Source organism: Halichoeres trimaculatus, unplaced genomic scaffold (genome assembly GCF_033239565.1).
Source record: "Halichoeres trimaculatus isolate MK-OKI-2021-1 unplaced genomic scaffold, fHalTri1.1 fHalTri1_scaffold_1, whole genome shotgun sequence".
NCBI lineage: Eukaryota > Metazoa > Chordata > Actinopteri > Labriformes > Labridae > Halichoeres > Halichoeres trimaculatus.
In genome coordinates, this window is record NW_027437179.1 from 24216498 (window position 1) to 24234063 (window position 17566).

At 39.9% G+C, this 17566-nt stretch overlaps 3 protein-coding genes across 4 annotated transcripts; 1 reads left to right on the forward strand and 2 right to left on the reverse strand.

Annotated features, from left to right (window-relative positions):
- Positions 1 to 5414: 5414 nt before the first annotated feature.
- LOC141795177 (sorting nexin-32) lies at positions 5415 to 11139 on the reverse strand. Its single transcript, XM_074675976.1, has 14 exons — positions 10955 to 11139; positions 10578 to 10688; positions 10300 to 10410; positions 9518 to 9578; positions 9290 to 9414; positions 8285 to 8368; positions 8129 to 8203; positions 8021 to 8051; positions 7743 to 7830; positions 7566 to 7605; positions 7374 to 7460; positions 7188 to 7277; positions 6559 to 6624; positions 5415 to 6481 (listed from the first exon to the last, which is right to left on the reverse strand). The coding sequence occupies exons 1-14, from the start codon at positions 10958 to 10960 to the stop codon at positions 6341 to 6343; spliced, it is 1116 nt and encodes a 371-aa protein (XP_074532077.1). The 5' UTR covers positions 10961 to 11139; the 3' UTR covers positions 5415 to 6340.
- A 281-nt stretch (positions 11140 to 11420) lies between these two features.
- LOC141798243 (chaperone protein DnaJ) lies at positions 11421 to 12757 on the reverse strand. The gene is made up of 3 exons (XM_074680087.1): positions 12691 to 12757; positions 12099 to 12590; positions 11421 to 11799 (listed from the first exon to the last, which is right to left on the reverse strand). The coding sequence occupies exons 2-3, from the start codon at positions 12388 to 12390 to the stop codon at positions 11489 to 11491; spliced, it is 603 nt and encodes a 200-aa protein (XP_074536188.1). The 5' UTR covers positions 12391 to 12590; positions 12691 to 12757; the 3' UTR covers positions 11421 to 11488.
- On the forward strand, positions 12709 to 17428 carry zc3h10 (zinc finger CCCH-type containing 10). Of its 2 annotated transcripts, none has more exons than XM_074680074.1 (3): positions 12709 to 12787; positions 14150 to 15437; positions 16505 to 17428. In XM_074680074.1, exons 2-3 carry the CDS (start codon positions 14289 to 14291, stop codon positions 17015 to 17017), a joined length of 1662 nt encoding a protein of 553 aa, XP_074536175.1. In that variant the 5' UTR covers positions 12709 to 12787; positions 14150 to 14288; the 3' UTR covers positions 17018 to 17428. The 2 variants fall into 2 exon arrangements, with proteins under 2 accessions (XP_074536175.1, XP_074536167.1); XM_074680066.1 differs by lacking the exon at positions 12709 to 12787 and adding an exon at positions 13390 to 13590.
- The last annotated feature ends 138 nt before the right edge of the window (positions 17429 to 17566 follow it).

A 17566-nucleotide genomic window follows, 5' to 3' on the forward strand; every position in this document is an offset into this window, starting at 1 on the left:
TAGTGTTTTTCCATGTTGTGCATCAAGAAGTCATCACCTCAGCATGTCAGCCCGTCCAGAGGTTCAGTGCTGACATTATTCCTGCAAACCTAATTAACAATATCATGCCATCAGCTGCAAGCTCTTGAAAGCATGACAAGCAGCCAGGAGGGGAGTATGAAAGTATTAATATTTATGACTTCATTCAGGGGTGAACAGAGAACTATACTAAATTAGCAAGTCTAATACCTTTCAAAGCTGTAATCCACAGCAAGGGGAGAAAATTGATACAGTATCCGCTCTTCAAATCACAGGTGGAGTGCTGCCATCAGGTTTGATTTGAGGCCCAAGAGGCTCTATTTTGTTGTATTTACCTCGTACCGTGCCACACATGCAGAATGGGATTTTCCCTATGATGCTGTTTAAACTACAGATGGTTGGGGCATCTGCATTATGGCATTCATCTCTTTCTCCCTCTCTCCTCCTGTCTCATTCTCAGTCCAACAAACTTTTAATGAGTCATAATCTGTGTAGGCAGTGATTAGATTTAATGAGGTGCCAGCAACCTTGGGTTGACTCAACTCCACTGCAGCAACACACTCATCAAATTGTGACTGAGCACAGCCAGGCCGTGGACCTCACGAAAGAAGCATCACACAAGCGAATTCAGGATTAAGGCTCTTCAGTCTGTTTTTTTCCCCCTTTCATTTCAGGACCTGTAGTAATTGGCAGAGATGTCAAGCCTAGCTTGAAGAGCTGGAAGAAGACAGAGACACTTTCATATTAGCATTTTGTACTCCCAGTTGTTCTTACATCTTCCCAGGAGTTAGAGATCCTCAAATATATCAAAGAAAGCTGTGAAGATGAAGTCTGGCAGTGTTGACTTTTGAAGGAGGTAAAAGTCAAGAAGGAAGAGACAGGATTTTTTCCATTTCACTATCATCACATGCCTGTTTGTTTCTATAGAAATTCAATAATCAAACAGCCTCTCATTACTTCACATTAGATTCTTCATCATTAGTTCATGAGATACAGTTTTTATAAACTAAAAAACTAAGAGAGGGACTTCCTTTAGCATTCAAATATCACAGTTTAAACTAGAGAAGCACTCAGAGAGCGCAGACCTCAGCCAAGCATATTGTGATTGTCACGCAACACTTTGGTCCTACTTTAATGTTATACTCCCTTTCAGCAGACTGTCTTCTACTATTTGCTGTTAGTTGCAGGTTTGTATGATAATTTGTTACCTGACAGTGTTAAAAATTATGATGACCCGGTGCATATTTCATATTCCGGATGTTAGTATCCAGAATATTGCCAGGATCTGATCGTATTTTTACACCTGTAAGAAGTTATGGTGACCTTGTCTTGTATTGTTTTGTAAATCAATCTAACCATTTATCATGGAGTTATATATACATATGGTGAAAACGGCCCTATCTCACAATAATAAAGAATCCTTATAAAAAAATCCAGTATTCAGACGGTGATCCGGATCAACTCCAAAATTTAATCAGTTCTACTTTATATCATTTTGAACATTTCCTGAAAATTTCATCGAGATCTGTTTCTTACTTTCTGAGTTATATTGTTCACAGACAAACAAACAAACAAACTAACAAACTAACAAACAAACAAACAAACAAACAAACAAACAAACAGACAGACAGACAGACAGACAGACAAACTCTCCCAAAAACATAACCTCCTTGGTGGAGGTAATGATAACATCAGATAAGACTGCATTTTTTTCTGCTGTATTGACGTAATTGTGAAAACTGTGTCAATGTCAAATATAAAGATTTATCAAAATTCAAAAATGCCATAACAATCTGACACGATTCATGACACAAGAAGAATAACCGAAGGATCATAAAACATCTCCTGTGTAAACTCTCTTTTTTTTCATCTGCTTGTACATATTTTCGTTCTCCTACAAATTGTCATACTTGTCCACACAGTGAAGTGTAGCTCTATTGGGATGGCTGAGTCATAAGGCCCTGTCAGGCTGTGTGCGCAGATGAGCTACTGCCTTTACTTCACTTTGACAAAGTGATCTCCCTGTCAGGCCAAAGGCCACAGTGCTGAGTGCTGCTTTTCCACCATTAATGAGCTACTTTAGCTCATCAGCCTTGAGTGCATTTTTTTTCACTGTGTTGAGCACCTAAACACTCAGCTGTACAAACTGAGCAGTACCATGAGCCCTGGGTCCATGATGAGGGTCACACTCTTGGTAACTGAGAAGAAATGTTATTTGTATGTATGAGTGTGAGTGTGTGTGCTCATTGAGTATGCCTATGTGCACTCACCTTGAGAGTCAATTGCTGCTGCAGATCCGAAAGGCCAATAGAAACGACAATGTGGTGCAAAGCAGCATGGGTGAAAGCATCCCAACCATAAAAAAGACTTAAAGAATAATGTTGCAATGTTTTGAATATTGTAACAAAACTCACACTGTTCATTTTGTACTAGTTACTGTAAGTACAGTGTAATGCATTTTATTTATGAGCCTATATATAGAGACATTGTGAGAGATATTAAACCTTGGGATAACAGAAATGCTTCTCACAGATTTTTCATTTTACTTTTACTATGCACATTAAAACCAACAAACTCCATAACAGCTGGGTTAGGCTCCAGCCCCTGCATCGGCATAGATAGTGAATAGATGAATAGATGGGTGAATGGATGGGTGGATGGATAAAATGCTGGACTTCTGGTTGGCAGTGTACAGTGCTGCATAGTCAGCAAAGTACATTTATTTGTACATAGTCTACCATCTTCTTAACTTGGTGGCTTCTTTTAGTTTTTTGATTGCAGAGTTTACTTCTAGATTTGGCATATTTTAATCTATATGATTCAAAGTGATGATTAAATGGCCATATTTTTCCGCCTTTGGCAGAATAATTCAAACACCTCATCAATGTGGCCGACCCCATCACAGAGCTAAGTTAAAAAAAGACTGAATAGTGTCTGCTGAGCAGGACTAAGTTACTGCTTTTCATAGTTTATACCTGAAGTGAGGGTTGAGGGAACAGCTTCACATTCTGTGCTTTTATTGGTTGAATCCTATTGAGCAACTGTGTCCTCACATGAGTTTATCACTATTATGTTTGAGAATTTTGTTTATGGGTGACTGTATATTTACAGCCTGTTGTCACATGAAGAAGGTACGCCACAACACCTCACTTGACAGAGTGAGCTGACAGAATAAATTGCCCTATCCAACAGAGTGAGCCAAGTGCCGATGTGCATTACCTCAGTCCTGCACAAAAGGTAGTTCTTCCTGTGATGTTGTGTTTTTTTTTTCTTTTTTTATAGCCCTAATTTTGTCATGCAGGTATCTCTTATTGTTAGCGCAGCCATTCCGTCAATAAGTCTGAATTTTCACTTAGATGTGTCATGTAAGGTTGCATATTCTGTTAGATAGCTTATTCTCCCATATAGTTTAGTTTAGTTTTAACTGGCAGATCATTTTGTGGATAAGAAAACTTATGATCTGAGAAAGCTTTTTCAGTCAGGTAGTTTTTTTCTCTCAGGTAAGGTATTTCATTGTCTGGTAGCTTTAGTAAGTTGGGTCACTCTGTTATAAACTAGCTCCTTTTGTAACATGACTGATATTTTCAGGCAGAGAAGCTAATTTTGTAATTAGATATACACTCATGTGAGAAATCTAATTTTTATTTGGGCTCATTATTTGAGGTAAGGAAGTTATTCTGCCAAATTTCCTGTCTCTCAGATATGGAGGGTCCAGTTTTCTGTGCTGATTCATTATCTGATCACAGCAGATATTGAGTGGTTTAGTCAGTGTTTGGTCTTGTTGGAAGGCATTTCTCAGTACCACAAAATATGGCAGATTTATTTTTTTATCCAGGCTATTTTCCATATAATTTTCTGCTAATTAACGCTTTCATGGTCTACCAAAAAGCTTGATGTCTTTTCAGCTGCTCAGTAAAGGTTTAGTTTCCTCTATCAAAGCTTACATCATTTTGAATAGAGCTGGTTTGTTTTTGGTGATTATGAGTTGGTATTTCTTCTTTTTCTCATATATGCCCTCATTTTATGCGGTTATCGCTCTGGGATAATTTGAAGTCTAGGCAGGATCATAAAGAATATGTTGAGAATTTTGGTTATTAAAAGATTGCTCCCAGGCCTGTGTGGGTGGTTGTGGGGGTTGACATGTAACAAATGGATTCATTCGGTAGTTGATCCAATTGTATGGATTTTCCATTTGATTATGACATTGATTTTCTCTGTACACCACCAGCTGCACCTCCAGTCATCAGCCCGTAAAGCTCCTGAAGTTCAACAGGCCCATCTTCATTGAACTCGCCTCTGACAGGGATGAGTCTGTACCAAGATTAAGTCTGTTTACTACGCAAAGACAAATAATTGGTTTTCGTACACCTTTCCTGGCAGTAAACCTGAACCTGAATCTAAAAACTAAAAACCAGGCAATAGCCGGGGATCTGGATCCAAAGCTTTTTTTTTTTTTTTATTATGAGACATACAAACCCCTGCTCCAATCAGCTTAAATCATGATGATAACAGATTCAATCTGCAAAAAGGGCCTTTAGAGATTGCTTTCACTTTTAATGTGGAGAAGACAATGATGGTTTCATTTAACTGATCACTCTTGAGTCAATTTAAACCTTTGGCTACATCTCATGGTACGGTAACCTTTCTATTCAAAACAAAAATCATCTTTCCAGTATTGTCAATACAGCTTTCACAAGTTGTAAGGAAAGCAAAGTCTGTCTTCTCCAGCTCTGTCTTTCCTGTCTTTGAAAACTTTGTTCTTCTCCTTTTATGTTGGAGTTACTGACCGCCCAGGGCTAAGACAAACAGATACAAATTTTCTTGTGTTCCTTGTGCAATCAATGCTCTTTATCTTCTTTAAACCCTTAATTGCACATTTAAGCAGCGCTATTAGACTTTATATTTATCATATCTATCTATTTATACCATTCAATAGGAACTTTTTAAATGAAAAGTGACTTTCTTTATAATGGTTGTATTTCATCAGGTTGTGTTGCACTGTCCCGTGTCTGTTTATCTACTTTTGTGTATCCGCCTCTGCAGATCATATTTACCTTCCAGTGACAATAAAGATCTTATCTGAACTGTACATGGAGGAGACCATTACATATGTCTGGTTCTTGGCTGATTAAATGTGCAAGATGAAAATTACACAGACCAGTTGACCTTGTGCAACTCTATTTAAGAAAGAGCAGAAGGTGCGACATGAAGAAGGGTTAAACAGATTTAGATATTATGACAGGGAACAAAACCAAAAGTGGATGTTTCTGAACAGAGGGACAGTATGCATTGTCTTATACAGACTGTAGGTAAACTTTATTGTAAGAAAGAACACACCATGTTAAGTTTATTCATTTTAGTGGATAACAAACACAGAGTTGAAATGATTGCCTGTGATCTACCCTTATATTGTAATAAACCAATCCTGCTCTCCACTTTCTTCACATGAAACCAAAAATGTATCCCTCTCTTACACATTTCCCTAAATGGGAACCAATCCTCCTTATTCACCCAACAGACAGATCACAGACTGAAGCACATGAAATAAAGAGCTCAGCAGTGCTGAGGTATAGACCTACAGTCTGCAGCAGGCAGAGAAGAGAATGACATCGTGTTACTGTCAAGGAAATCTCAGATACCTGAGTCATAGTTTTAAGCAGACCTCATATAATATCTAATGAAAAACAGAACAGCTGTAAGAGAGTTGATTAACAAATATTCAAAAAGCTGGAGTAGTTTTAATAGCTGAATAGAGAGGCAGAGTGTCCTTGCAGCCATGTCCTTGGAGTACCAGTCAAACATACTGATTAATGATCCAGTAGTGAGAAACACACACAAAGGCAGGCAGGTACTGTGGAAATCAATTCATCACACTTTACTTTGTGTGACCCTGGCTGGTGTAGCAGCCTGAGAGCTGCACAAAACAACTCTCAGCGAAAATGTACAAGCATAGTATAGAACACACACACACACACAGACACACACACAGACACACACACACACACACACACACACACACACACACACACACACACACACACACACACACACACACACACACACACACACACACACACACACACACACACACACATACGCAATTTTCTTGGTTCAAGTTCATAGCTATGAAATCAACAGCATCACCTCTAATTAGACTTTATTGGTATGAGGACAAGGTGAAAATATGATAAGGATTTTTTTTTTTCATTTTCAACTGGATTCCAACATAGAATCAGACTACTACAGCAAAACATGGTCTGATTAACATTCAGTATTATGTTAAGACACAAGGAGACACGTCAGTGAAAGTGAGCAGCTGGGGTCACTCGGCCAGCTCTTTAAAGGCTTGCAGGTGCTGCTCGAACAGCTCAGCAGTTTCTTTGGCTGTTTCAAGCTGCTTTTCACACCAGTGAATCAGGGACTTCTGCAAAATCTCCAGACGCACGGCATGGAGGTGTTTGATCTTCAAAGGAAAATACATATGTCAGTCAGAGCACAGACACAATTTACTGGAGATACTGTAGATGTGAAATGTTTTACCTCCACTCTGGCCACTTCACTGATCCGATCAAATGAATCCTCTGCTGCATGCTTAGCCTCCTCCATCTGAGTAATATTATGAGAAGACTGAGGTCATTATCAGTGTTAACTTTGTATCACTTAGATCAAATAGACAAATATTTTTTAATCTGCTTCTGACTTCTTATCAGCAAGGCTTTTATTAAGGTCAATTTAAATAAACAAATTTGTTAAATCTATAAATGAAAGACATTAAGATAATGGCTTTGATTGCATTTGCAGAGAACTTAAGAAGTTATTAAGACAAACTTTTTTGCTGTGATTGTTTTTGACCAGCAGGTGGCAGCATGGGACATCACATGACTCTTTTCAATCTCACAGTTTATTTGGATGAAAATTGCAAGGACAAAAAACATGCACTCACTCTAATTAGATAATCAAACTATTGCTGATGATTAATTTAAAAAATGGAGTGTAAAACAAAAAAGCTCATGAAAACATAAACAATGGTTGGAAAATGTTCAACCATAATGTTGTCTTGTATCAGTTTTTGTGTGACTGATCTACTCTCTGGACTTTAGTACAATACTGACACCTGCTGGTCCCAACATGGTAAGTACAAATAGTGATACTGTGGTTCAAACACTCACAGCTTCTTTTTTGGCTGGTTTAGCCTTTTCTGCATTTCTTCTGGCCTGCTCCATGTTCACCAGTTTACAGGTCCTTTTGAAGAGCATTTCCTAAATGTGAAATTTTAAACATGTCAAACACAGGAGCAAGCTTTAACATTATCACATTTCTGTAGAGAAATAGTAGAGAAGCACTTGAAGATGCACCTTTTCAGCCTCCTGGTAGCGTGAATCCACATCCAAGCCGAGACCAATGGTGTTGACATTATTCTCATACACATTTGTCATACTTTTCTGAACACACACAGAACACACAGAGGAAATAATCCGCAGTTTATTTGAAAAGCAATGGCAAATTTTCTTTGATGCTTCTTGTGTCATTGAAGAGCACAGACCTACCTTCATAGAGTCAAAGACTTCAGATAATTTCACACAAGTCCTGTGAAAAGAAAGTATTTTCAGTGTGCCAGCTCCTCTGTTTGCTAACCTATTACATTCTTTTAGGTGCACTTTTCAGAGGCAATTACTTTTACTTCATGTGATGTTTGCATGTGACTGATGTTATTTTTGACTCACTTAGTAAAGGCCTGTTTGTCCGGATCATCCCCTGGTTCCACAAAGACTTGCAGGGCAGCTGAGAAGTGCCCGTAGGCCACTGCTAGTTCTGCAAACAAATGGAAAAGGAGCTCACACTAACATCAGACAGAGATAAAGACAGTTTTCCAAGATGTTCAGACTTTTGCTGCAGAACTGCAGCTCTCCTATTAACATCAAGGTCCCAAATAACAAAAGCTGGGGAGCATCCCCGGTGTGTTCTTTTTAACTTTTCAACAAAAACAGCAAAGTCTCCTTACTTTGCTCAGTCAGCACCAAATCCAGGAAGCTCTACAAGAAAAGTATAATTCTATTAGCTTCAAGTTTAACCTACCAAGGGAAAAAACAAAAACTGTTGACTGGCTCACCTGGACCGCAGCCTTGGTACATTCTGCCAGGAGAATGTTATGATCACGTTCAGTCTGAAAGAACTCATCTACATCCTGTGGAAACAGTATGACAATGAGACCTCACATACTGGTGCAGATGTTGTGAAATCTGTTTTATGTGCCTCTGTTGGCTACCTTATGGCCTTCTCTCCTTCTTTCTGCCACAGCGTGACTCAGCCGGCTGAAAATGCTTCTGCTCAGTCTCTGTTTGCCTGGGGGCTGCACACATAAAGCACAAACAAGCCTGGGTGTTTTAAAAGTAAATACTGTTTTAGCAAAGTAAACACTGTGCATGAAACCATCTCAACATGAGAGGGGAGCCTAGAGGCCAGAGAACAAAGAGTTAAGAAAACAAGATACTTACAAGAACATAAAACTAACACTAATTGTGACTTGCCAAGATACTGTAGATGCAAACTAACTTAAAGCTAACTCTGATCTAATGGTAACATTTATTCTCAACATTGTACTTTGTTCCTTAACTGTATATATGAAACAAACTCAGTATACCATCACAAAATTATTCCTTCATGGGCTCACAGTTTTTAGAATAAATACTGACTCTCTATATGAAACTATATGTCTGTGCCTGCATACCTGTGTTTATAATAAACTCAGAATAAGGATAAAATGTTTCTTTGTGATATCACTTAAATATCCTTTCTCTTCTCTAAGACAAGCACATGTTATAGAATCGTGTTCCACTCAAACTATCAGCCTTGTATCTGGTGCATGACTCATTCAGCAACTGATTCACTCTGTTGTGTTAAAGACAACACTCTGTCAGCAGGGATATTCACAGCACCTTCCCACAACAAAGGCTTTGCAGGTTGCTTTATTGTTATATTTGTCTCTGTGGTGGTTTTGCACAACCTTTATAACATTTGCAGTAGTTTGAATGTTTATTACATTATTGCATTACATCTCACATACATTTAACATATATTGGATGAAATGATGACAAGAGCTAAAAACTTGGCATGATGTAATAACTGTTATATCATGCTGGTCCCTTTTTTCTGAAGTGTTTAACCATCAGCTTTTACCAAACAACTACTTGTGCCTCATGCTGGTGTAAAAATGTAGATTTGGAAAAAATAAAAAAATAAATGTAAAAGCTTTTTATTGATGGCTACTTACATCTAAGCTGGTCAGAAACTGTTCCACAGTGGCAACTTTGCTGAGTGTGCTGTGTGCAGCAACCTGCTGGAGGAAGATTTCCAGACCTTTACAGTACGGCTGCCACTGCACTAAACCAAGGATACCTGTGAGGAAAAAAAAGAAGAAAACCATTGTGTTTGTCTTTGACACATGGTATCATACTGACTCTTTACAAAAAGCTACATTTTCTTTTTTAGATGTACTTACCAAGCTGTCTCAAAGCTTTGGCAGATGCATTTGACTGAGCCTTTTGAGGAAGAGGAGGGAACTTCAAGGAGTAAAGAGAGAAGAGAGAAGTTCAAGGAGTAAAGAGAGAAGAGAGAAGTTATATCAAAATATAAACAGTATTGTTGACAGTAAAATTGCTTTAATTGTTTTCTAATAAGGTGCCACATTTTAATGGTTCCTATTCACATATTTCTTAAATGCTCATTTGGAACATGCACACAACAAGACTGATATTCTAGTGTCATCAAATTGTGACAAAAGTATTCCTGATGGGATACTGTTTCATGAAAATCTTTGATCAAAACACAAGACCACAAAGCTCCAATCTAATTCATTCAGCACTGTGAAAAAATATATAAATTTGGCAGAAATATAGTGCCCATATTTGCTTCATGATTAAAAAGAAAAAAGGTTTTTAAGCCATTGGGTTAGGGTCATTCTTGAAAGCTAAAGACTAGTTATATTTGCTCAATGTTTCAAGCACAACTATTGGTATGTAATGTAAAAACACAGTCAAAAGAGCATTTAATTCTACATTATCATGAGTTAATAGTGCAATTTACATCAGCAGTTATATAGAAACAAAATAACTAGAAGCAGCATGCATGCTTCAAATGGATGGTGTGAAAACATTATCAATGCTAGATTTGTGCTGAGTGATAAATATGCTTTAGCTCATATGTGCTTGTTTGGTCAGGAATTTTGGGAGGTGTTTACAAGAGGGGGGTTTTGCAGAAATGCAACTTAAACAAAGCACTGACTATGACTCCCTCCATGCCTGGCGCATCCTCCTCCTGAGTGACAAGATGATACTGGAGCCACTCAAAGTCACTGTAGGTACGGATCACATGATGCTCCCCTTCCCCAGACACCTAGAACACACAAACACATGACATCCATATGTATTCATTTTGCAACAGTGTCATTTGAATGGTAAATAAACAAACTGACCGATCCTGTTAGTTGGCTGTATTTACCAAGATCATGTGTAAACAAAGGCCTGCGGCAAATAATAGGTGACAGTTTTAGGTTTTCTCACCTTTTGAGATACAACAAGGAAGGTAATAGAGTCCCCGTCTTTTAGCACCTCTGAAACTTTGATGCTGTGAGGATGAAGACTCAGAGCAGGCGCAGCTTCGTTTACCTCTTCCTGTGGTATTGAATGAGGTTGGCAGTATTGAAGGTCAATATTAAGGGAACTTACAATTCCCTACTAGTTGCATCACATATGCCTATTAAGACAACTTGTTCAGCAAAAGTATTAAAGCATTTGATTCAAGATCCTGGTTTCCTCAAGTATGCAAACTGAGCTCAAAGGAAATGACAAAAGAGTTGATTTAACAACAGATGCCTGGAGTAAAAACTGTCACATGATTATCACAGGCTTGCAGACAGAACATTTAAGTGAGTACTTACCATCATTCTTTGGATCGCAGTTCCCAAACTATCCCCCTTTTCACCTTCTAAAATGCTCAAATCCTACTTTATCTAGCCAAAAAGGCATTAAGCTGTGAGGATCTTTTGTCTAAATGTTGGCTTTGAAGAGCTCACTCTCCAACCGCTGAGCAGGCACAGGATTTCCTTTGGGTCAAAGTGCACACTGGTCCTGTAAAAAGTGAAGGAAGGCTGTTGCCAAATGTGAAGTGCTGGCTCAGAGAAAAAGATGTGAAACTTATATGTTAGTGAGTAACTTGGGTTTTGGACACACCCACTTGGGAAAACTATCACAACGGCCCAATCAACTCCCCTTGCAGCTGTCAACTTTGCAGCCTAATAAACATGTAAACAACCAATGAACACAGGTTTTCACACAAAACAAATACAGGTCTATTTACCTGAATATTTACAGGGAGAATACAAGACAGAAACTAAGTAATCCATTTACAGCAGTGTCTTTATTATCTATAAAAGAGAATGAATTAAACCATTGCAACCGTTAAAGTGCAGCAGCTAGTAACAGTGTGTTTCTTCATTTTCATCCCCTTCCTCATAATAAAAGCTGAAACTCTGTTCCTCAAAGGTGTACTGCTCATACGGACCACCCTCGTCCTCCACATTCTGGTCGAAGCTCCATTGGAACATCTTCTCCTCCACAAAGGGACTCTCATCAAAGTCATGAAAGAAGTCTGCAAAACTGAAGTGGAAGCTCGACTCGTGTCCATCTTCAGGGTTATAGGAAGCCTCCTTGTCTTGTTGGAAGGCCGCATGCCCCACATTGTCGTACAGTCTCCTCTTCTCCTTGTCAGAGAGCACCTTGTAGGCTGGAGGGGATAGACCAGAGTTTAAATAGGTCAAGTGTTCCAATGCAGTACTGAACAGCTGAATTGATATAGGCCTGGTGAATTAAATACATGAGTGTTGCTGTTAAAAAGGCATTGCATTCATGTATGGTGTCTTTTTTTATCATTATGAATAGCACCACAAACCACTAAACTCAATATACAGTTGAACCCTGCCAAACAAGCTCTTAGTCTGGAGCCAATCTACAGAGAAAAAAATGAAGGAATTTCGGTAATTGACATAAACATTAAAAAGTTTTAGTTTGCTGGACGTGCTTTACCTTCAGCAATGTCTCTGAACCTCTTCTCTGCATCGACACTCTTGTTCTTATCAGGGTGGTATTTAACTGCCAGTTTGCGGAAAGCCTTCTTTATCTGGCTGCCACTTGCTGTAGGCTCAACATTGAGAGTTTCGTAGTAGTTTCTACTTGTCTCTGAAGCGGCAGCAGGGAGGATTTCAGATAAGCAGAGCTGCAGGACCACGCAGGCTTTCATCCAGAGGAGCACACCTTGAACTGCCATGCTGGGTGTCTTCGTGAGCACAGATGAGGAACTCGAAATGAACCGTTTCATAACAAAGAACTCGACTGGAAATACAGCTTCCTTGAGGTTAGACAGCTCAAACAGATATAAAAGTTACACGTCAGCTCAGCAAGCCTACGGTAGATAAGGGAAATAGCTAACATATTTAGCTGACAACCTGCTATTTGGGTTGTTCGGCTAGTTTTGCTCTAACTCACATTACAAGTTCGAGGTCGACCATATGGTTGAGGCTGTAAAAGTGCAAAATATCAAAAACAATCTCTTTTTACAGTTGGAACCTGTGTCTGAGCTAACGGAAATTCAGCAATTTTGTTTCTTGTGTTTTTATACCGTGTATTAGTTGATCTGTCGGTGAAGCAGCAGGGCCCACTGCAGTTCATGTTGCCATTTAGGACCACAAGAGGGCAGGCTGCCACACATAATACAGGTGGGTATGATTGTTATGATCAAGAGAAAACAGTAGAACGCGTTGAACACTGGTGGCACACTGTCAGAATTAAGTAAATAAAAGAAGACAAATAATGAAGAACCGTCAAGTTAAAGTCTTGGCGCTTCAGACATTCTATGAAATTGTTCAGGAATTGATTGATTCATTTTTTTTATTCAGCAAGTAAGCAAGAACAGTCATTAAGTATCAAAGTAAGCTTCTTGAAAATTTAAAAATGCCGATTATCATTGATAAACAACTGTCTCTTTTATTTTATTTACCCCCTCGAGGGGGTAAATAAAAGGGGATCCCCCTTAAGTCCATAGATCATGTTTCATCCCGTCCTGTAGTCTTCAAAATCAACTACAGGATGTACGGTTAAAGCACAACTTGCTTACTTGTTTTATTGTCAACTGACGATCATAACTGTCACATAGAAGCTTCAGAGATTAGCTGGCTGTAACCGGTGAGAGTGTAACTTGGCAACAGTCGGGTTCTTTTTACACTGTTGCCTGGGACGGCGCTACTAATTAACAATCCTATTGTTACAGAACAGTTACATTCCACACCAGTAGATGGCGGAACGCTCATTTGATGTTTACCAATCACAAACACACCGCAAAAGAAGAAAACGAGGCCGTATCATGAAATGTGGTAAACGGCACAGGGCCCTCAAAGGATAGCCAAAAGAAAACACAAGCTTTGCAGATTAATCAGTTTAATTTCCAGCGAATCAAGAGGAGGCGATTTAGCGTGGGAGTTACTCCATTTGAACCCTGGATCCTACTCCTGGTTTCCATCAGGTTAGATCGTCATAGCTTAGCCTATTAGCTAGAAATGTTCACTAGCCAAAAAAACAAGCTAAACGGTACTGAACAAGACAGACTTGCTGCAAGCTTTTATGATTTAACTTGTCTTATTCGATAAATGTGACAACACAGTGGGTTTAGTTTTCCAACAGATAATCGTTGAAGTTATTTCAGCTATACTTTAGATAAATATTAATGTTACTTTTTCGCACTTTTACCCAAAAGATAGTGTCTACTGATCGCCCAGAAACGAAACACCTGCTGTACATTGTTTACAAACTGTTCCCTGCAATACCCAACTGCAGATCAATAACAGGACTAGTTTCAGTGAACGTTTAGGAATGCATTACATAGAACTGAAATTTTAAAATGGCATGGCTGTAGCTTATTAAGATGATTATTTTGTTATGTAGATGTGTGTACCTTTATTGAAATTCAGCTTGTGACTTTTGAAAACCCTGCAGTTTTTCTCTTGTTCTGTTAAAATGTATTATTAAATTGATATTTGTATTTACTTTAAATGCTAAACCTGGTTTATATTTTTGTCTTACAGATCTTTAAATTGCTGATCACACTACTTCAAGAAAAAAAAGGCTACTCATTTCTGCCTGTGCATGAAAACATTTGCCTGGTCACGCCAGCCCAACTCACACACATGAGTGCTATATTCCCTCTGCGCTGGGCCAAGCGCCATGCCTGACCGGGACAGTTCCTACCTGTCAGGTGGTGGTGGGAGTGCTGGTAGTCTGACTGAAGAAGGAGGACCAGGGTCTGGTTTGGCAGGAGGTACGGCTGAGGGCCGAGGCGGTTCAGGAGGAACTGTTGGAGGCAACGTGTCTGGCTCTGGGAGCATGGGGGGAGGAGGGGCACTTGGAAATGGTAATAGCTGTGGGAATGGTGGGAGTGGGGGGCCAGGACTGGCATTAGACGGTGTCTGCAGGGACTTTATACGCAATGTCTGCAAAAGAGGGAAGCGTTGCCGCTTCAGACACCCAGACTTCAATGAAGTGCCAGACTTGGGTGTGCAAAAGAATGAATTCATCTTCTGCCATGACCACCAGAACAAGGAGTGTATGCGCTCCAACTGCCGCTTTGTTCATGGATCTAAAGATGATGAGGACTATTACAAGAAAACAGGAGAGCTACCCCTCAGACTAAGAGGAAAAGTTGCAGCTCGACTGGGCCTGTCCCCCATGGATCTCCCACATAGTCGTGGTGAGGTTCCTATCTGCAGAGACTTTCTGAAAGGCGAGTGCCAGAGGGGCAATAAATGCAAATTTCGACATGTCAAGAAGGACTATGAATATGAGCCTGCCAGGGTTGGGGTGGGTGGTGTTGTGGGGCCAGGTGCCAGTGGAATGGTGAATGCAGGAGGAGGAATAGGTGGTGGAGGAGTAGGTGCTTGTGGTGGAATGCAGGGGCTGGTGGGAGGTGGGGGTGGAGGTGGGAGTAATCTCATGGGGATGGGTTGCCCTAGCTTGGGTGGGTGCAGAGATCCAGGTATCTCAGGAGTAGGAGGAATGGGTGGAGGTGGGATGAGTGGTTGTTTGTCAATCACTTCTGCAGGTCAGCGGCGTTACGACAGGAGCTCAGGCTCTGTGTATGACCCTCTGCTGGAAATTGGGCTGTTTGATGCTGGCTCTCTGGAGGCCTCTATGGACCACACTGCTCTACAGCTTAAGAGGCGGCGGTTGGAAGGGCTGCGCCTGGCAGATGGGAGTGGAGGAGGCCACTACGAGCTGGGGGTTCAGGCCACCTTGCCATCAAGGCCTTTGGAGTGCAGGTTCCTGGAGGAGGAGAATTCACTGCTGAGGAAGAGGGTGGAAGAGTTAAAGAAGCAGGTTAGAACAAGAGATGGTGAAATCATTTAGAAACTAATCAAAACATAGTCATTGTACTGGTGTTGTAAGTCTCTGCTTGTAAATAGCACTTAATATAGATTGAATCTGAACAAATTCCTGTATTGGTAATATATTTGGAATTTTTTTAATATCTGATAAAAATATATAAGGGTGTGAAAATGGATAGCCAAATTTCACTGTAATTAGCTGTTCAGTACAAAATATTTAAGTTAAAGCCCCATGAAAAGTGCAACTTAGAAAAGGCTTTAATTTGGTGTTTCTCTATTTGTGGCAAATAAGCTAGTTTTGGCTCTTGGTTAGATTAAACAATTGGATCATTTGCTCCCAAAGTCACATTTATGAACAAATGTAAACTGATCCCAATTGATAAAAAAAAAAAAAAACATATTGACATAGACCTTGCAAGGCATTAGTACCTGCTTTCAGTTTGTCTGATAACATTTGTAACATGGCAGCAACTGAAAAAATCATGATTTTGGAAATAAGAGGCCGTGCCACTTTTGGGTTGCAAATTTCTTTATCTTTAATCAGAGATGAGAACAGTTGAAGTCACATAATCAACCAAAAGCAGCAGAGGACCTGGAGCAAGTATTACGAGTAAAGCATAGACGGAATCAGTAGTTCTCGGGTTGATGTCAAATATGAACCCTTTGAGTATGAGGTGTGCCTCTGAAGAAAAAAAGGTTGACTGTTTTTTGTTGTCGTAAGTTAACTAATTTTATTTTATTTATAAAATTTATATATTTTACTATATAATATTGTAAAATAACTTATTGGATCACTGTAAGTCAGACAAATCTGGGACACAATCATTTCACACTATCTTAAAGAATGGCCAATGCTATGATACATAAGCTGTGTTATGAACAAAAACTTAAGCTAGTATGTGTTATGAGTTATTAAAGATCTAACGTGGATTCAACTTTTATCTTCCCTCTATGCTCTGCACTCTGAATACTTTAATTTTGATATTGATAGGATTTTGTGGCAGTGTCTCAGTCCATAGCCATTTCCCCTTTCATAACTCATTCTCATGTGTTTCTCAGGTTTCAAATCTAATTGCCACAAACGAGGTTCTTCTGGAACAGAATGCCCAATTCCGAAGCCAGGCCAAAGTGATGACCCTATCTTCCACTCCTGCACCAACTGAGCAGAGCATGGCACCCCCTGTGGGTGCAGTGAGTTCCTATAATCACAGCATTGCCCAGACACACACCACTCTGAGCAGTGCAGGACTGCAGCCCCGGCCCGTGACCCAACAAGACCTTGTAGCACCTACCGGTGCTCCTGCAGCTCCCCCAACTAATGCTGCCCCACCTACAGCCCCCCCACCCCACCTCAATCCTGAGATCACCCCCCTCTCAGCTGCCCTTGCACAGACCATTGCCCAAGGGATGGCACCACCTGTTTCAATGGCACCAGTTGCTGTGTCTGTGGCACCAGTGGCAGTGTCCATGACACAGCCCTTGCCTGGCATCACCATGAGTCACGCCACCACCCCAATGGTGTCGTACCCCATTGCAAGTCAGAGCATGAGGATCACCACACTGCCTCACTGACTGATAAGGTGCCAGACTGTCATATCAAGAAGTCACATAGTAGCACCAATGACTGTCTCTTACATGTAATAAACTAAACTTGTGAAAAACAGTGACTGTGTGTGAGTACAGACTCGATTCCTCTCCAGCAGAGGGCAGGAAAGACTTAACTGCACAGCCTGATTCGCTCTGTGCTTTCTCATAACATTGCAAAAACATTTTCCCAACATATTTACATGTGATAATGAGCTGTAATGAAGGTATGTGCTCACAAATGAATACAAAAAGAGAAACAACATGGTATTTAAGGGTCGTCTTTGTGGTTCAAACCATTTCTTAAAGACTGATGAGATGTCTTTTAGGGTATGTGAAGACTCTGGAAATAGCCCATGTTTATATTTTTGTGGTTTAATATGGTGTAAACAAATTTTGTACTTTGCACATAAAAGTCTGTACGATATTTTTTTTGTGTGTGTATACTTTTTTACAGTTTCCTATGCATGCACATTCACTCAAGGTAAACAAGGCATTCCCAGGGAGACGGTGTCTTGCAACTGACTATCAAGCTAA